This window comes from Macadamia integrifolia, unplaced genomic scaffold (genome assembly GCF_013358625.1).
Source record: "Macadamia integrifolia cultivar HAES 741 unplaced genomic scaffold, SCU_Mint_v3 scaffold1370, whole genome shotgun sequence".
NCBI classification, from domain to species: Eukaryota; Viridiplantae; Streptophyta; class Magnoliopsida; order Proteales; family Proteaceae; genus Macadamia; species Macadamia integrifolia.
Genome location: NW_024868179.1, coordinates 53862 through 70079, shown reverse-complemented (window position 1 = coordinate 70079; position 16218 = coordinate 53862). Strand labels below are relative to the sequence as shown.

Here is a 16218-nt window from a genome sequence, read left to right as displayed (position 1 = left end):
CAGCCTCCAATCCCTTCCCCTTCATCTCTCTATCTCCACCTCCTTCCCTTCACCACTGCAATCGACCCCACTGCCTCCTCTTTCCCTTCCATATTTCCTTCCCTCCCCCCCCACCCATTCTCTGTTTCGGTCACAGAGACGGGAAAAAAAAAGAGTTATTTACCATTTTGACATTGCCCTTTAAACCTCTTTCAAGTGTAACCTTGCCTATCCCCACCATGGTAGCCAATAGTGAAATTGTTCAACAGCTGAACTCCTATAAGGGAGAAAATGATGCAAAAATTGAAACTATTATGACAATGATGGAATCCATGCAAGCTTCTATTGATCGTCTGGTGGCAACAGATAGAGGAAAAACTCCCATTGAATCTGGGGATTCTTCCAACACCACTCCATAGGATCCCCCACTGCCACCACATCATACACCACCTCCACCACCATATGAAACTGGTCGATATGATGATGGAGCAGAAAGAGCAGCAAGATTGGATGTCCTTGATTTTTATGGAGACAACAATCCAGAACTATACCTTGACTGGATTCACAACTTAGAGACATTTTTCAGATGGTATGGGTTGACTGAGGCCTGAAAGATCCTATTTGCAGAGGCCAAACTGAAAGGCACAACCCCAATCTGGTGGATTAAGCATCAACAACAGAACCGAACCCGAGGCATTGGTTTAGTCACTACTTGGGTTGAAATGCATGAAGCCATGAACCGGAGATTCTTGTCTTCTGATTACAAGCAATGTATGCATCTTAGGTCTGCACGGTTTAAAGAGGAGAATTTGACTGTGGAAGAATATGTTGCTAGGTTCTATTATTTGGCTACTTGTTTGGATTTTGAGTGGGATGAAGAAGTATTGGTGGCATAATTCCGCAATGGTTTGCACCCTCAACTTATTGCTGCCCTTGCCACTAGCCGACTGCCTACAATGGAAGATGCTGTCCAGGTAGCATATCAGGTCGAGGAGAGTCTGAAACGTCCATACAATTGGAGGCCGTTTACAGATGCTTTTCCTTGGGGTCCTAGTTCTATTCAGCCATAGTCATCTCAACAGAAAAGGTCAATCAACAAACCACATGCTAGCGCTTCATCTATGCCATCTTCACGACCTAACTGACCGTATTCTCCATCTCATCGTGATTCAGACATGTCATCTTCACGGCCTAATCATCCATACTCTTCACCTCAGCGTGGTTATGACAGGAACTCAGTATTTCCAAATGAGGCTATTCAATGTTTTTCATGCAAGGTGTATGGGCATCGAGCTAATCAATGTCCTAACCGGTTGTTAGCATACATCGACAAGGACAATTTTATACCTTATGCACCAGAAGAGCAACAAAAAACAGGAACAATAAATCTGGAGGCTAACTGTGATGGTGAGCCTAATGAGATCAATGATGGTGACAGTGATGGTGAGCCTCAACCGTTTTATGTGATCCGTCCTCTTTTGACTGCATAGAAGATTCCCGAGGAAGACAATTGGCGCCGTAACAGTATCTTTCAGACCAAGGTGCGATGCAATGACAATTTGTGTAATATGGTGATTGACCCTGGCAGTTGTACCAGTGTTGTTGCTGAAGATGTTTGCAAGTTGGGTCTGAAAACTGAACCTCATCCGACCCCTACAAGGTTGGATGGGTGAACAACAATAATCTGAAAATTCATGAAAGGTGTTTGCTCACGTATTCCATTGGCGGACTGATTGATCAGGTTCAGTGTGATGTTCCTCCTCTGAAAGTCTGTCACATTCTTCTGGGGCTCCCATGGTTGTTCGACAAGAAAGCCAAGCACTGTGGATATGAGAATACATACACTTTTCAGCATGGTGGCCTCGAGATGAAGTTTCTTTCCACAAAGGATTTTCCCCCTCTCAAGCTCAAGAGGACAGTTAGTACTTTTATTATAAAGCGCATCGAATCTGACGGCATTCTTGGACCTCATCCAAACTCGACGGAGTTGAGTTCTTTTCAGAAGGGGAGATTTGATGTAGATACAATTGCACTTACTTGGTTGGACCAGTAGGACTGGTTGTGGAAGCCAAGGGCCAAGAAGAACCGGTCTAACCTAGGTTTTTGGTCCAACAAGGGCTGATAGTAGTTAGTTTTATATTATGTCTTTTATTTCTCATGTTTGTCTTTGGGTGGGATAAGTAAGAGTTTATTTCAGTGTTAGAGTCTAAGTAGGAGTAGTCTTATTATTTCCCTTTAAATACTTGCATAAACTCAATGTTTGATTTTTAGAGTGAATTTAATTTTAGAATTAGTGAATTCGTGCGTGGTGTGTGATCCCCTTCCCCCTCTTGTGCGATTTTTTCTCTTCTCCCTAAGGCTACTCCATCAATGTTGACCACCTTCTTTTCCTGATCTTTTTCTCTCAGTCAGTTTAGAAGGCTGTCCTAGATAAATGCTGGCAGACTCCTAGGGCTGTTCTCCCTTTCAATAGAGAATGGTCCTGGGTCAAAAAGTACTTCAGGGGAAAACAATTTGTGTCTCTTTGGGAAAACTTGTCTTCTGTGCAACAATTTATCATATTTGGTGGCAGAGAAAGTAAGAGGAAATTGTCTCACTCCTCCCATTCTATTCAGCAGATTTGGAGGTGTAGTGAGTTCAAGAATAGACATAAGATCCTCCCTTCCACCAGTTTCTTCCCAGACTCTACCAGTAACAGACATATTGCTTTATCTTGGGATTCCCCTTTCTCTTTGGCCCCTCTCTCCATTAGCCCTTTCTGTTATTTATTTGTTATTAGCATGTTGACCGTTGACGTATTGGCCTCTGCTCCTGCTGCTGTTTATTTGTGGGCTTTATTGAGCTTTGCTCTGATTGTTGTGGGTGGTGGTTTTGGGTGGCCCTTTAAGGCTTGTATTTTCCCCTTTCCTCTTTAATAAATTTTTTATTAACCAAAAAAAAAAAAAAAAAAAAAAAAAAAAAAGAAGAAGAAGAAGAAGAAGAAGATTATAGACTTGTTGGATCATTGAAGCTTCATTTGCAGTTTTTAGAAACACAGCAGAAAGTTGGCAAGAAGAGAAAATCACAAATCTGCTGATTTTTCGGCCTCAAAATCAAATTCAGCAGATTGAGATAGAAGTTTGAGAGGGAGTTGAAATAAAAGAATGAGAGAATGATTCGGCTTGCCTAATATGATAGAGGCCACTTTTATTTATAATGAGAGATTAGGATTACAGCTAGCATAAGGATGAGTCACAGGTCTAGATACATCAAACCTAGACACGTTAACAGAGGGTCATCTAAAGGAGGATTTCACAGGGTTGAACCACTGAAGCAGTTGCCAGAAAATAGGAAAACCTTAATTTAGGACCCTCTTTACTCGGTACTATAAATTGCATCTATTTGGCTCTGGTTGCATGTGGGTGCTGCTGATAACCATGGACATTGGTTTATATGAAACCAAGAGTCAGTATGCTGATGATCATTGTTCTATCCTCAACTTTCCTCAATTCCTGTCAAATCTTGAGCCAAACAGGACCATGTTGCCACAAAGTGCCTTACTGGAAATCATGTCTATTATTACCAAAGTCCATGTTTACAGAAGTTCATCTCCACCATTTATTTTCAAGAATCTTCAACTGTAGAAGCCATTTTCCACTTGCCGCCCCTGATTTTGGCCATAAGCTGTCATCTATTTTGTCCATACTGCTACAGCCTACAGGTTGCAAGAGTATGGCAAATGGATAGTTTTACTATTCTTCTTTCTAGGTATTTCCTTCATATGTCTTTTCTTTAAAATTTGATATCACTAGTTTTATAGGAGGGGGTGGGATTCTTTAGTGGATCATGAAGTTTGTTTCATTTCTTAGGTAATGGCTATATGTTTTTTCCCTTTACCATAGGTCTTGCTTTCAATTTGTTGCTATCCTATATCTCATTTCCTTATCTTTACACTAATTGCAACCTTTTTCTAATTTGAACCAATATGGCATGCTTTGCTATCTGTTTCAGGTCGTCACATCTCTGCATGAAAACATAGAGGTAAACTTTCTTTGTATCATCTTCTGTTTCTTTCTGTCTTCTTTCTTTTTTTATTTTTCTCTTTTTTTTTTGTGACAAATAACAAATTTATTAGAAGCAAGGATAGAAGCAATACTCAGGATCAGTTCCAACCGCAACATAACAACAGTTAAGAAGCAAGAAAGAAACTGAAGACACAAGTAGTGATGCGGATCTGGGTTTCAAAGACTAAAATCGGATTGCTTAGGGCCCACCCAATCACCCAATAACTCAACCCAATATTAAATGGCAGAATTGCAATTAAATTGAAGTTACAAAGAGTGAGTGGCACTTTTGTAAATAACCACAAGTCTTGGTATTACTTGGTAGCTAAAGGAGAAGGACATGACAGAAATTGGATTTATTAAGCATGGGTAAATTAGGAAGGGACAGAAATATAAGGGCAGCAAGTAAATAATACGAAAAGAGTAGGGCAATGATATGAGAATGAAGACAAAAGAAAAACTTTAACACAAGAAGACAAAGACAAAAAGACAACATTATTTCAGCAAAGGGAGATATAGACTAAACAATTTAAACCAATAAAGTAAGAAATCACAAAGGAAACGTGAAGGAGGGTTATCTTCTTCCTTCAACCAAGGAACAGAGGCGGTGAACTGGGGAGGCTGTGGAATGAGAGAGCTCCTTCGATTGACCACTGTTTGGTAGGAATTTCAGGTGAGCATTCTCAAGAAGATGCTCTATCAATTCCACAAGATAGACACTTGGATTTGCAGGCTGGGAGGCTGCGGGAAGGACCAGAAGTAGAACCTGGCGGTAGAACAGAGTTGGTCTCAGTTGCAGGTATGATAACAGATGGTAAAGGGACTTTCCTGCAACTGAAATCTGATGATTTGTGTCGCCTAGGGGAGGGCTACCTTCAACCAAATCCTTGGCCAAACAGCTCACACACAAAGGAGCTCGAAGCAGTTGAGTACAACTGCTACTATCGCCTAGAAACAGAGTATTCCTGGATCAGAAAAGTAACAGTGACTATAATAAAGAATAGAGAGGAGAAGAAGACAAGAGAGGGAGAAGAAGAGAAGATCAGAGAAGAGAACAAAGAAGAAGAAAAGGTCAAGGATGGGAAGGGGGAGATGCAAGCTTCATGGCAGCCATGGCATTTGTTCCAACTTTCAATTCTTCAAAATAACTTCAAATCTGTCCACAATGGACTACACAGTTGTTTATAAAGACACCAAAAAGAACCTACCTTCCTAATCCGGAACAAAATTAAACTTGCATCTAAATCTAAAAGAAATAAAAATCTCACTCAATTAAGAATACTACCAAACTGGTTCTAGCCCTAAAAAGGAAAGTAAATAAAAGATAAAAAGAAAAGTAAGAAAAGATATTTCTAAATCCATCGCCCAACTGCATCAAGTAGATTGTACACAAGGGAAAACTGTTCCTGTAGGCCATAACAATTACTAGGGTGCATCACACCCTGCTGAGCCAAATCATTCACTGATTTTGGCATCTTAGAATGATAGTTTAACATGAATGCCAAATGTTGAATTTGCCAGATATTTGATATTCTCCTAGTCCTGCCTTATCTTTTTTTTTATTTTTTATTTCTCTTTTAATCATGTCATCTCATAGTAAAATGTATTAACATTTTTCTACTTATTTAGTATGGTGCATATAATCAACATATTGATTTTAGTGCTTGATGTGGAGTTACTCTAGCATTTCTTAGACTATATGTTATGTACTTAGTGGTTCTAATGTAGTTAGGAGATCTTGAAATCATCGTCCTTGCTCTCGAGTCTCGAGTAGCAGAATCAGGTTAGATATATTTGGCTTTGTTTGTGGTAGTTAACTAGGGAGGACATTGTTTCATATTTATGGAAATATATGTGAACTGTTGCTTTAAATCTTTTTAGTAGGCCCAAGCCGCCCAATAGATCTTGAGAAGTCCAAGTATCATAAAACCAAAATGTCTTAGGATTAAAGTTAGGCTTCTCCTCTTATCTCTAAAGTCTTGATTTCCATGTCTTTCCCCTTGTCTTTGTTAATTGGATTTACTCCTGTATCTTTGCATTAAAAAAAAAAAGATTTATTCTTGTATCTCCTTCCCAAACTTCTCCATTCTTGTCAGTAGATCTCCGGCTGGTTATCTCGCATCTTCTGTTGGCATCAGACAATGCTGCCCTCCTTCCCCTTTTCTTTTCTCCTTGGCCGTTGAAGTTCTTTCTAGATCCATCCAATCCCGCATTGATGATGATCTCATTTTTCCCACCCCCAAATGTAAATCCCTTAAGCTCACTCACCTTGCCTTTGCTGATGATCTCATTATCTTCTCTAAAGCTGACCCCCTCCATGGAAACCATTCTTTCCTCTCTCCATCTTTTTGAATCCCTTTCCAGTCTTCGTATCAGTCTCTTCTCAAGTCCCGTATCTCTGTCTGGTGTCTTTGATGATGCCAAAGCTTCGAGCTTACTGGTTTCTCTTTCAGAATCCTTACCGTCAAATATCTAGGTCTCCCCCTTATCTCCTCTAGGCTATCTGCCCACCATTGTGTTCCCATGTTGGACCACATCCACGAAAGACTCTTTAACTCTGGAAAGGAAAGCTTCCTTCTTATGCTGGTCGCTTGGAGCTTATCTGCTTGGTCCTCCAATCCTCTTACATTAATTGGTTTGGTATCTTAGCTCTTCCCAAAGCCACCATCAAAGCTATCGAATCTCTCTGTTGCTTCTTCCTTTGGAAAGGTGCAGATTCGGCAAATTCCTCGATCCCATCCGTTGATCCTCTATTTGCCTTCTTATGGTTAAGGGGGTCTCGGATTAAGAAGGATTAAAGATGTCCACTCTACGGACATCTTCAAGCTGGTCTGGAAGCTTGCCTCCACACTATAGTTGTCATGAGTCTCACGACACCAAGGCGTAAGAGGGCTGCCTAAGCGCTTAGGCGACAAGGCGATCATGTCTTATTTTTTATTTTATCTATTTTCTAACATTATTTAGTATGCTACATATACCTTGTATCATAAAAAATCAACATTAAGTCATAAAAAATTAAGATTTAGAGAAATGATCTTGTTCTATAATAAGTTTGACTGGTCAAATGATTTTATTTTTACATGAGACTTTTTGTATTAGGTATAACACAAAACCTGCTTTCCAATAAGTCTAAGATTACTTAAATTTGAGTTGTAATGACAAAATTATATTTCGGTCAAACTTAAAGTGCACGAATGCTGTTTAAGTCACTTGAATGAAAATAATTTTATGGAAATCAAACAAAAGATTATTTTATAGGATTTTTGTTGTTAGCAATGTTTTACCATGTGTAGACACCTATTTTTATCACCCCCGACGATGATGACACAAGAAGAATTACACATTGAATGTTATGTACTTGGAGAAATTTTGAACTTATGGTAAAATGACTGTTTTGCACCTATGAACCAATAATGGAAAATGTTTTAAAAAATGGACTTTGACGTTGTGCATTAATGTTGTTTGTTCCCTCGAGTTGGACACTATACTTTGGTGTGAGAACGATGTGAATTTGCCCCCAATTCCCCCTTTTCTACATGATTAGGGCCCTTGCTTTACTGGTATTTTCGCCAGGGTCCTTAGAGGAGACCGCACTCATGTCTCACATCATTGAATAGTGATCGACATGAGCTTTCCAACAATATATTACATGTCGAATTTCGACCAACGGTTTGAAAGATATGACTTTCGGAAGTTGACCAAATATCAAGGTTTAGATTCTATTTGAAACAACTCTTTCTTGACAAATCTCTCTTTTTTAGTCCTACATTGGAAACCAAAGAGAGGTCACCCCATTCCCTTGGCTGTAAATATAGCCCATCCTCTCTTCCAAAAGGTAGGAGAAAATTTTGGAGAAGGAATGGCCCCATTAAGGTTTTGGCTAACCTAAACAAAAATCCCTCCAAGTACAAATTTTAGTGTATAATCTTTCATTGAGCCGGGAGATCTTGTCTAGTTTGGTTCATTTTGAGGCTTGAAGCACAAGGGCCATCTCCCCTTGTTTCTTGATTAAAGTCGGGTTTAAGGTAATTTTATTCTCCCAATGGCAATTCAGAACCAATTTTATTAGTTTAATAGATTTGTTTTTAATTTGTTGTTGGTTCATATAGATTTAATTAGGTTTGTTCAGTTTTATTTTGTTTTAATTGGTTTATTATGGTTCATTTAGGTGTAATTATGTTTGTTAAGTTTTAGGCGTAAGGGTATTTTAGTTCTATCGGCTTCTACTGTGTATTAGGGCTGACTCTATATATATATATATCAGAGATCTAACATGCTGTAGACTATTATGGTCTGATCGCAGGTTAGTTCCCCTCTTTTGGGAGTGAGCTGTGATCTTGCCTCTCACCTCTCTTCTCTCTCCAGTCTTCTTTCTTTCTTTCCTTGGTTTGGTCGCAGGATTCTGGAATCGTAACAAGGTTTTTTTGGTTCAATTAGATTAATTAAGGTTCAAGTGGTTCAATTTGATTTTATTTTAGTCCATTTTGTTTAATTAGACTTATTCTGGTTTTTTAGTTTTAATTTGGTTCTATTAGGTTTAATCAGTTTTAAATTGGTTTAATCTTTTTTTTTTAGTTTCAATTAGGTTGAATTGTGGTTTATTTGGTTTCATTTAGTTTTATTTAGATTAAGGTTAAGGTAGTTTAGTTTCTTTTTATTTTATCTTCTGTCACACCCTACTTCCAATAGGCTAAGGCATGTGGCATTGGTCATCTCACCGTATCCAGTCAGCCTGTTTCTCCAAGATCTAGACTAGGGCAGATCATAACACCACCACTACACTAAGGAAGATCAGAGTTTTTTTTTTTTTTTCACATATGCACAGTCCAGCAAACAAAATATCTTACCTAAGCTCCAGTGCCAACTAAGTGATAAGATATATTTACAATTATGCAGATGAGAGTTACATACCTTACAAAAAGAGAATACTCACAGTTTAAAGTATCTCAGTAGTAGACTATATACCTCAGAACATGAATATATATACAAAAAGATATAGGAATAGTCCATCCTACTCTTTAGAAGTACTGGCCTCTATAGGCGCAGTCGTCACATTCACAGGCGGGTCCGTGATCGAGTTCATCTTATGGAATATGGGCCATGTGATCCATGGACATTATCTCATAATCAATGCCGGGAGTATTATTTAAGTCTCATTTAAGTCTCTTCCTACAGGGGTATAATGGGAATTTTGCACAACAGAGGTGGGCTCCACAGTGTAAAAACCCAAAAATTACATTGTGCTAGGCAAAATTGGCTGGCCAGTTTTGGACCTACCAGTGTGGGTGCGATCATACCAGCACTAATGCACCAAATCCCATAAAACTCCGTAGTTAAGCGTGCTTGGGTGAGAGTAGTATTAGGATGGGTGACCCCCTGGGAAGTCCTCATGTCGCATTTTTTTTTTTCCCTACTATTCTTAGTCTTGTACTTAAACTTACCTCTTTGTACACCCCTCCTTATGAGTTCCCCAATGATATTGGCAAGCTGAACAGGAGCAGGTGGGGTCACTTCTACTTTCTTGGCACTCCACAACTGCCAACCATGCTAGCATTAGCTTCCTCTGCTCTTTCTTCTTGCCTGTCCACAAGTAGGGGTATAAATATCAGATTAGGGTGTTACATCTTCCTCTAATCTGGACCCTTAGATTAGGATCTCAAACCCTAACCTAATCCCATCTCCTTATTCCCCTAGTCTCTTCCCTCTTTCTTTTCCATCCACCCCTTTCTTTTTCCCTATAGCTGAATACCTAAGCAGCAACCACCGAAGCTCCTCTGCCCTCTCCTTAACTAGTCTTCAAATCTCCCTCTCTTGTAACTTATTCCACCTCTTCCAGCAGCCACCATTCATCTACCTCCCACCTTCTTCTTTTTCTTTTTCTTGCTGAAACCTAAACCTGAAATACTATCACCTCCTCTCCCATCTCCTCCTTTCTTCCTTCTTCACTCTTTCTCCAGTGACCCAGTCACCCCTCTCTTTCCTGTAGCTAAACCAAACCAGCACGCACTCTCTCCTCCTCCTATATAATCAAGTAAGTAACCCACCAAACCTCCCTTCTCAACTCTTCTTCTTCTTTCTTTTCCATGTGACCAAATCCATCCCTTTCCCTTTCTCTTTCCTGCACCTGCAACCCATCTTCTCCACACCTCTTAGCCCTCACCCTTCTTCTTCTTCTTCTCCTTAACTGAACCCAACCTTCCCTCAACCTTTTATTTCTTACCTTCTCATTTCTCTAGCCACCACCACCGTAGCTCCAGAGCCATCCAAAGAATAAATACTAGGTGGGGACCTCAAAATCAAATGGGTTGATGTTTCACTACATAATTATGGTCATGGGCAATGGATTGGATTTTGAACATTGGGGTTTGATTGTGGATCTTTAGCCAACAATTGTGGATCAACCCCTCTTTATTAGCCCTTTGGGCCTTAAATGGGTCCAGTGATGTGATTTGGTTGTGGGTCCAATTGGGCTTGATTTTAAAATGCATTTGCTTTCTTTAAAGTGTCAATTTGAGGTGTTTGTTTCAGTCCATCTAAGTCAGATTTGGGGCTTGAGTTTATTTTTGAATTGTGTTCTAGCTGGGCTCATCGACCATGGGTCATGGGTTTAGGGTTTAGTATTCGGACCATAGACTGTGGGCTTCCTTTTTCCAAATGCAAAATCTTGTTTTCAACATCATTTGGGTTGAACCATGTGTGGAGAGGGTAGCCCATATCCTGGGTTATGAGTGAACAAATCCGCCAACTAAGGGATCTTGGGAATGCCTTTCATGTCATACGTTTTGGGTCCAAATGGCCCCACTTTCCATCTAACTCATTGACCCATCTGGTTTGTTCCTTTAAGTTAATTTAGAATTAAATTTGTAAAGCTTGCCATGCTTTGAGTTAATTAGGTTAGAGAGATTAGTCGATACCATGTTTGGTTAGTATAAATTAGCATTTACTATTATGTGATAATTTAGAAATTACATGTCTAAATCAATTTTAACTACTCTTTGTAAATATATAGAATTTTTAACTGTAGCATGAATGATTCTCTCACCTATATTATAACATAGGATACTTATATTAGCACAACCATTGTAATTAGGTTTCATAATTTATTTAATTAAACCTCAGGTTTAGTTTAATCCTCCTAAACTAGATTTGATAGATTAGTAAAATCCACTTATTTAATGTAATTAATCCATTTCACTTTTCTAAATTAATTAGGTCTCATCTAATTTAAAAATCTTCCACCAATTAGTTCAATTTAGGATTTCGTAAACTCTTTAATCATCCATCTAGGTCGGGCTCAACTAATCCAATCAGTCCAATTTAGGGTCCATAATCTACGCATGAGATCATTCATAATCTTCAAGCTTTAAATCATTTACTTGTTACATTATAACTTAGCTATCATAATTTAGATATTTAGCTTATGGTTTTCACATGTCATGTTTAGATACGTAGTTTAAGGTTTTTAGTGATCTAGATTAGGACTAATTAGTAGGGTACAAACAAACTTTGGTCAATCAGAAAGAGAACGGCCTTAGGGCCGGGCAAAGTGGGTGTCTAACACATTCCCGTTCTGTCACTTGACACTTGCCCAGAATCCTTGTGCAAATTAGTCTTATCCATTGAGTCATTAGTCTCTCCCCCTTAATTGGGGTAGACATTTATGGGTCCTAGACCCTTTCTAGGTGGCGACTCCCCTTTATTAATATTGTGTACCCCCTCTTGGCATTTGAGGACCAAGGGTACCTATCCATCATCTTAGGGTTAAACCCTAGTGTATGACCATGCTACATGGTCTCATGATCCGAAACCTTTTTCCTTTTTCCATCCTCGTATAGGGACGGAGTGGAAATGATGGAGGATTGCGAAGGTCCATGGTACCTACACCATGATATGATTTATAAAATTTTCAAAATTGAGAAATACCTCAACATTTGAAAGTTGAAAATCGCCTCTAGAACAAAAAATTCAGTTTTTGTTCTTGGACTGGGGGGTTGACTTCTATCCTTTTGGAATTTGATTTTTAAGTTCTTTTTTTTTTTGCTTATTTATGAATAATATCTTAAGTAAATGTTCATAACTTAAATGATATTTGGCATAAAGAAGAAACATAAGGCAACATGTAGTGCAATAAAGGCAACAGTAGCCTAGGACCTAGGAAAACCGCCTGGATGCCAAGGCGGCGGCTTGGAGACACCTTTACAACTATGCTCCAAACAGAGTAACATTTGGGTCTCTTGGGTCTACTTGACTGTTTCTCCCTCCCATGATGTCTCTTGGGTTTGGTTCAAAATCCTTCAGGCTAGGCCTCTAGCCATGGATGTCATCCATTGTAAGATTGGTAATGGTCTTTCTACCTTCCTTTGGCTCGATAATTGGCATCCCAGTGGTGTTCTGTACTTGAAAGTGGAGCTTAGATCCGTCTATTCCTCTAGTCTAGCCTCCTTCCACCTCTCTTTCCCTTCATCCATTTGGTCCTCCCTCCCCCCACCCTTACGCCTCTCTGGAGGGGAAGACAGAGTCACTTGGTCTCCTTCATCCTCTGGGTGTTTTTCCTCTTCTGCTTGGAACCTCGTGAGGGCTCGCGGCACCACCTGCCTTTGGCATAAAATTATCTGGTTCAAATCCCACATCCCTTGCCATAGCTTCCCTGTTTTGAGAGTTCTCTCTAATTGTTTGCCCACTTAGTCCTTCCTTATCCTTCATCACATCCCTGTCTCCCTTGCTTGTTGCCTTTGCTAGAATGGTTCTGAAGATATCACCCATCTCTTCTTTGAGTATCCTTTCTTCTCCACCATTTGGAAGAGAGTCCTAGCTAGTTGTTGCCCTACCCGGAGATTCCTCCTCCCCCTTCCGAGAGAATGGATTTGGATTGACATGACATTTGTTGGGAAGTGCATTTGCGATATTGCTGGTAAACCCGCCTTCGGGGCTGCTATTAATCATATTTGGATGGAATGCAACCTCCGTAGATGGACCTCCAACACTCGACAAGATTTGGAATGCCATCTACCACGAGGTCTCCTCAAAACTTTCCTTGACCCCTTGTCATTTCGTTATAAACTCCCAAGGAACAGTCTCATTGTTGCTTCCTGGGGTTCTTCTATTTTACTCCCCCCTTCCCTACCCCTTTGGGGTTGTAGCATCATTCGCTGTATTTTTTCTTTTCCCCCTCGGGGTTTGTACATCCTCCCCCCACCCCCTTTTTTCCCCCGTGTTATTGAATATCTTATTCACCCAAAAAAAGATCAAGCTTCTCCAGAATCAACAATTTAATTGGGCAATGATCTAACACATTTGGAAAACGAAAGTCACCTCCAAACATTTCAGCACACCCATCCAATTGGAATTGGCTAAAATTTTGTCAAGCTTGCAACAAATCCTATCCGGCCCTGCTTGACCATTGCTCCAAGTGAACCTCTCACCCATACATTTCAAATCAGACACACTAGAATAAAAACTGAATTTGTTGAACTTGTCAATTGCTCTTTGACTGATCGGATGACCACTGAACTTCGAGACCGACTGAGATAAAAGTAGAACATCGGAACCTCCTACTCTTACAACTGCGTTCTTTCCTCCATTGCATTACCACCATATACAACTATGCAAAAATACCGCATCCTAGCCACTTTGTATACCACCCACACCTGAATTTAAGCTGGCATGAGATAAAATCACTTTTGTTGGTATGCAATGTCTTGTATTCCATCGCAGTTTAATCCAGGGAGTACTGGTCTAGCGCCTCGACAGGCAGGATGGCGGTCCGGCTAGCCGGTTAGCGGGCCATGGGGGTTGCAAGGGGGCAGGAGGCACCCCTGCTGTGCAAGGGTGTAGGGGGGCGCAGCCCCTCGCTTGAATTTTTTATTTGAGGGCAATTGTGTACTTTTCGGATTAGGGTTTTTCGCTATATATTTGTAGCGAGGGTTTCTTTCTCTATAATGCAAGCAATACTGAGAGGTGTGAGGGACGAGCATTGTAACCCTATTCTCCATTGATAGTGTAGCAAGATCTCATCTCAAAGGGGACGTAGGCAATCTTGCCGAACCTCGTAAATCTGTGTGCATTACTTGTTCTTGTTTTCCATTATCTTCTGCATCGTTTTAGGGATGCGTTTCTACAACTTTATCATGTACCCTTGCTCCTAAATCATCGTTGTTCTCCTGCTCCAAACTGATACCACCAAAGAGATCCTGTTCGCCCTCACCACCAGCAATCTCCAAAGGCAGACGACCACCAGCAGTCTCCCCTTCTAACGTCTCCCCATCCCTGGCTGTAATGACTTGTTTGTTAACCTGAGCTTCATAAATATTATGGTCCAGACCAAACTCAGTCATAGGATCTGACCTGAACCAACCTGGTTCAAACAAAAGACCCCCTCTGGCCCATCGGCTGGCCCACCAAGAGCAACATCCACCATATCAGGAAATATATCCTTACCGGGAATCCTGCAGCTAATCGCTATGATTCTCAAGTACAACAAATCTGCTACTTAAATTGGTAGCTTTCTTAAGATAATATCCTCTTGCTTTGAGTAACCTCCCTCTTGAATTTGAATTTTAAATAATATCAGTAACTGAAGAATTTTACTTACGAACTTGATCAGCACCAAATCAGGAAGACATTAGAATTTATCTTGAATTATCCTCCACCGTGTGCTATTGCTGCTCCTCCCCTTCTGGTGGTGCCACCTGGACAGAACCACCACCATTTTCTGAGTCGTCTCTAAACGGCCAGCACAGTGATGAGTGGAATAACCAAACACAGAACACTTGGGACACATTGGTGGGATCCACTCACAACCTCTTGGAGGAAAACAGATCCATCGTCCAATGGAAGTGAAATAGAATTGGGAAGACATACCAAAGCTTCAACTTCAGTACACACACTGGCAAAAGCCAGTCTCTTCGTGGCCACTGCCTTCCTATCCGTTGATAAAGGATTCCAGTAACACTACAAATCTGGACATCAACTTGATAAGGTCGCTAGCTGTGTCTGCTAGAACTTTGTGGCTATAACAATCTTAGGTAAGTAGGTTAGGCTTATTGTTTTAGAAGTTGGTTGTGTTTTATCTAAACAAAATGTTAGTTACATGACTATCAGTTCATTTAGATTGCACTGCAAACATATTAGCTGACTCTTTATAGTCTGATTGACAGCCTTGTCGCAGTACTACTGCCTGTCTAATTCAAACTTTTAACAGTCGTGCATGCTGCCTTTCTAATTCTATATTCCCTGAAAGCATTTCATATTATTTTTCATTTTCTTAAGAATTTTCCTTGAATAAGGTTTGATGAACCCTGTAAAACAGCTACCAGTTTCCAAATCATGGCTGTTATATTATTTACGCAGAGGATCTGATCTCATCCTCCACTGAGCTGTGTTATAAATTTTCATTGTTGATGTACTGACTTATTTCTCCTAGAAGCTTTTATTATAATATTATGATTGTAGGTCCAGTCTTCTAATTGAAATCTTTGCCTTTGAATTTCACAGGAAGAGTTTGAGCTTTTATGTCTTGAAACACAGGTACCAGCTTTTGTTCCTTCTCCCCCTCCCCCCACCCCCCCAACCCTTCATCTTTTTTCCTTGTATTTTCAGTTTTTGATCGACATATCATGTATGTAACGTGTAATCATGGTTGTCTTGGCGTCTAGGCGACCCAAGGCGTTGGAGGGGGCCTAGACGCAAGGCAACCAAGGTGCATGGGCCTCGCTTGACAACTATGCTTGTAATGCAAGATTAGATGTTCAATTTGTTCGTGAATTGCACTTTCTACCTCTTGCTTGATTAAAAGGTCACATTGTTTTGAAGACCTTAGCCATTTTTTATTTTGGACTAATAAAATCTGATATAAAGATGAGAAAATATACAAGGGGAATAAGGGTGAGGGGAGGGGAGCAACTAGGGGATACAATTTATCACGGGGGGAGGGGGAGATATGATAGCAGAGGGAAGGCCCGAGGAGACAACAATGAGCCTGTTCCTTGGGGAGTTTCTAACCCTACGATGAGGAAGGGAAGCAAGTTTGGAGTTGACATCAAAATGGATGGAATTCCAAATCTTATCATAAGAACGAGAGTTGGACGTCCATGTACGAAGGTTCCTCTCCATCTAGAGGTGGTTGATGGTGGCACAAAAAACGAGCTTCCCAGCATTATCACAAATGGTGGAGCCAGAAAAGGTCATAGCAACCCAG

At 40.2% G+C, this 16218-nt stretch overlaps 1 protein-coding gene and 1 pseudogene across 3 annotated transcripts in view; both read left to right on the top strand.

Annotated features, from left to right (window-relative positions):
* Positions 1-16218, top strand: part of LOC122063586 — a gene marked incomplete in the record, with an annotated part of 55228 nt that overhangs the window by 20186 nt on the left and 18824 nt on the right. For all 3 annotated transcript variants that reach the window (XM_042627292.1, XM_042627293.1, XM_042627291.1), the window contains 2 exon segments: positions 3970-3999; positions 15516-15548. In XM_042627292.1, coding sequence (XP_042483226.1) covers positions 3970-3999; positions 15516-15548 — 63 coding nt within the window.
* LOC122063589 lies at positions 9306-9423 on the top strand (annotated as a pseudogene).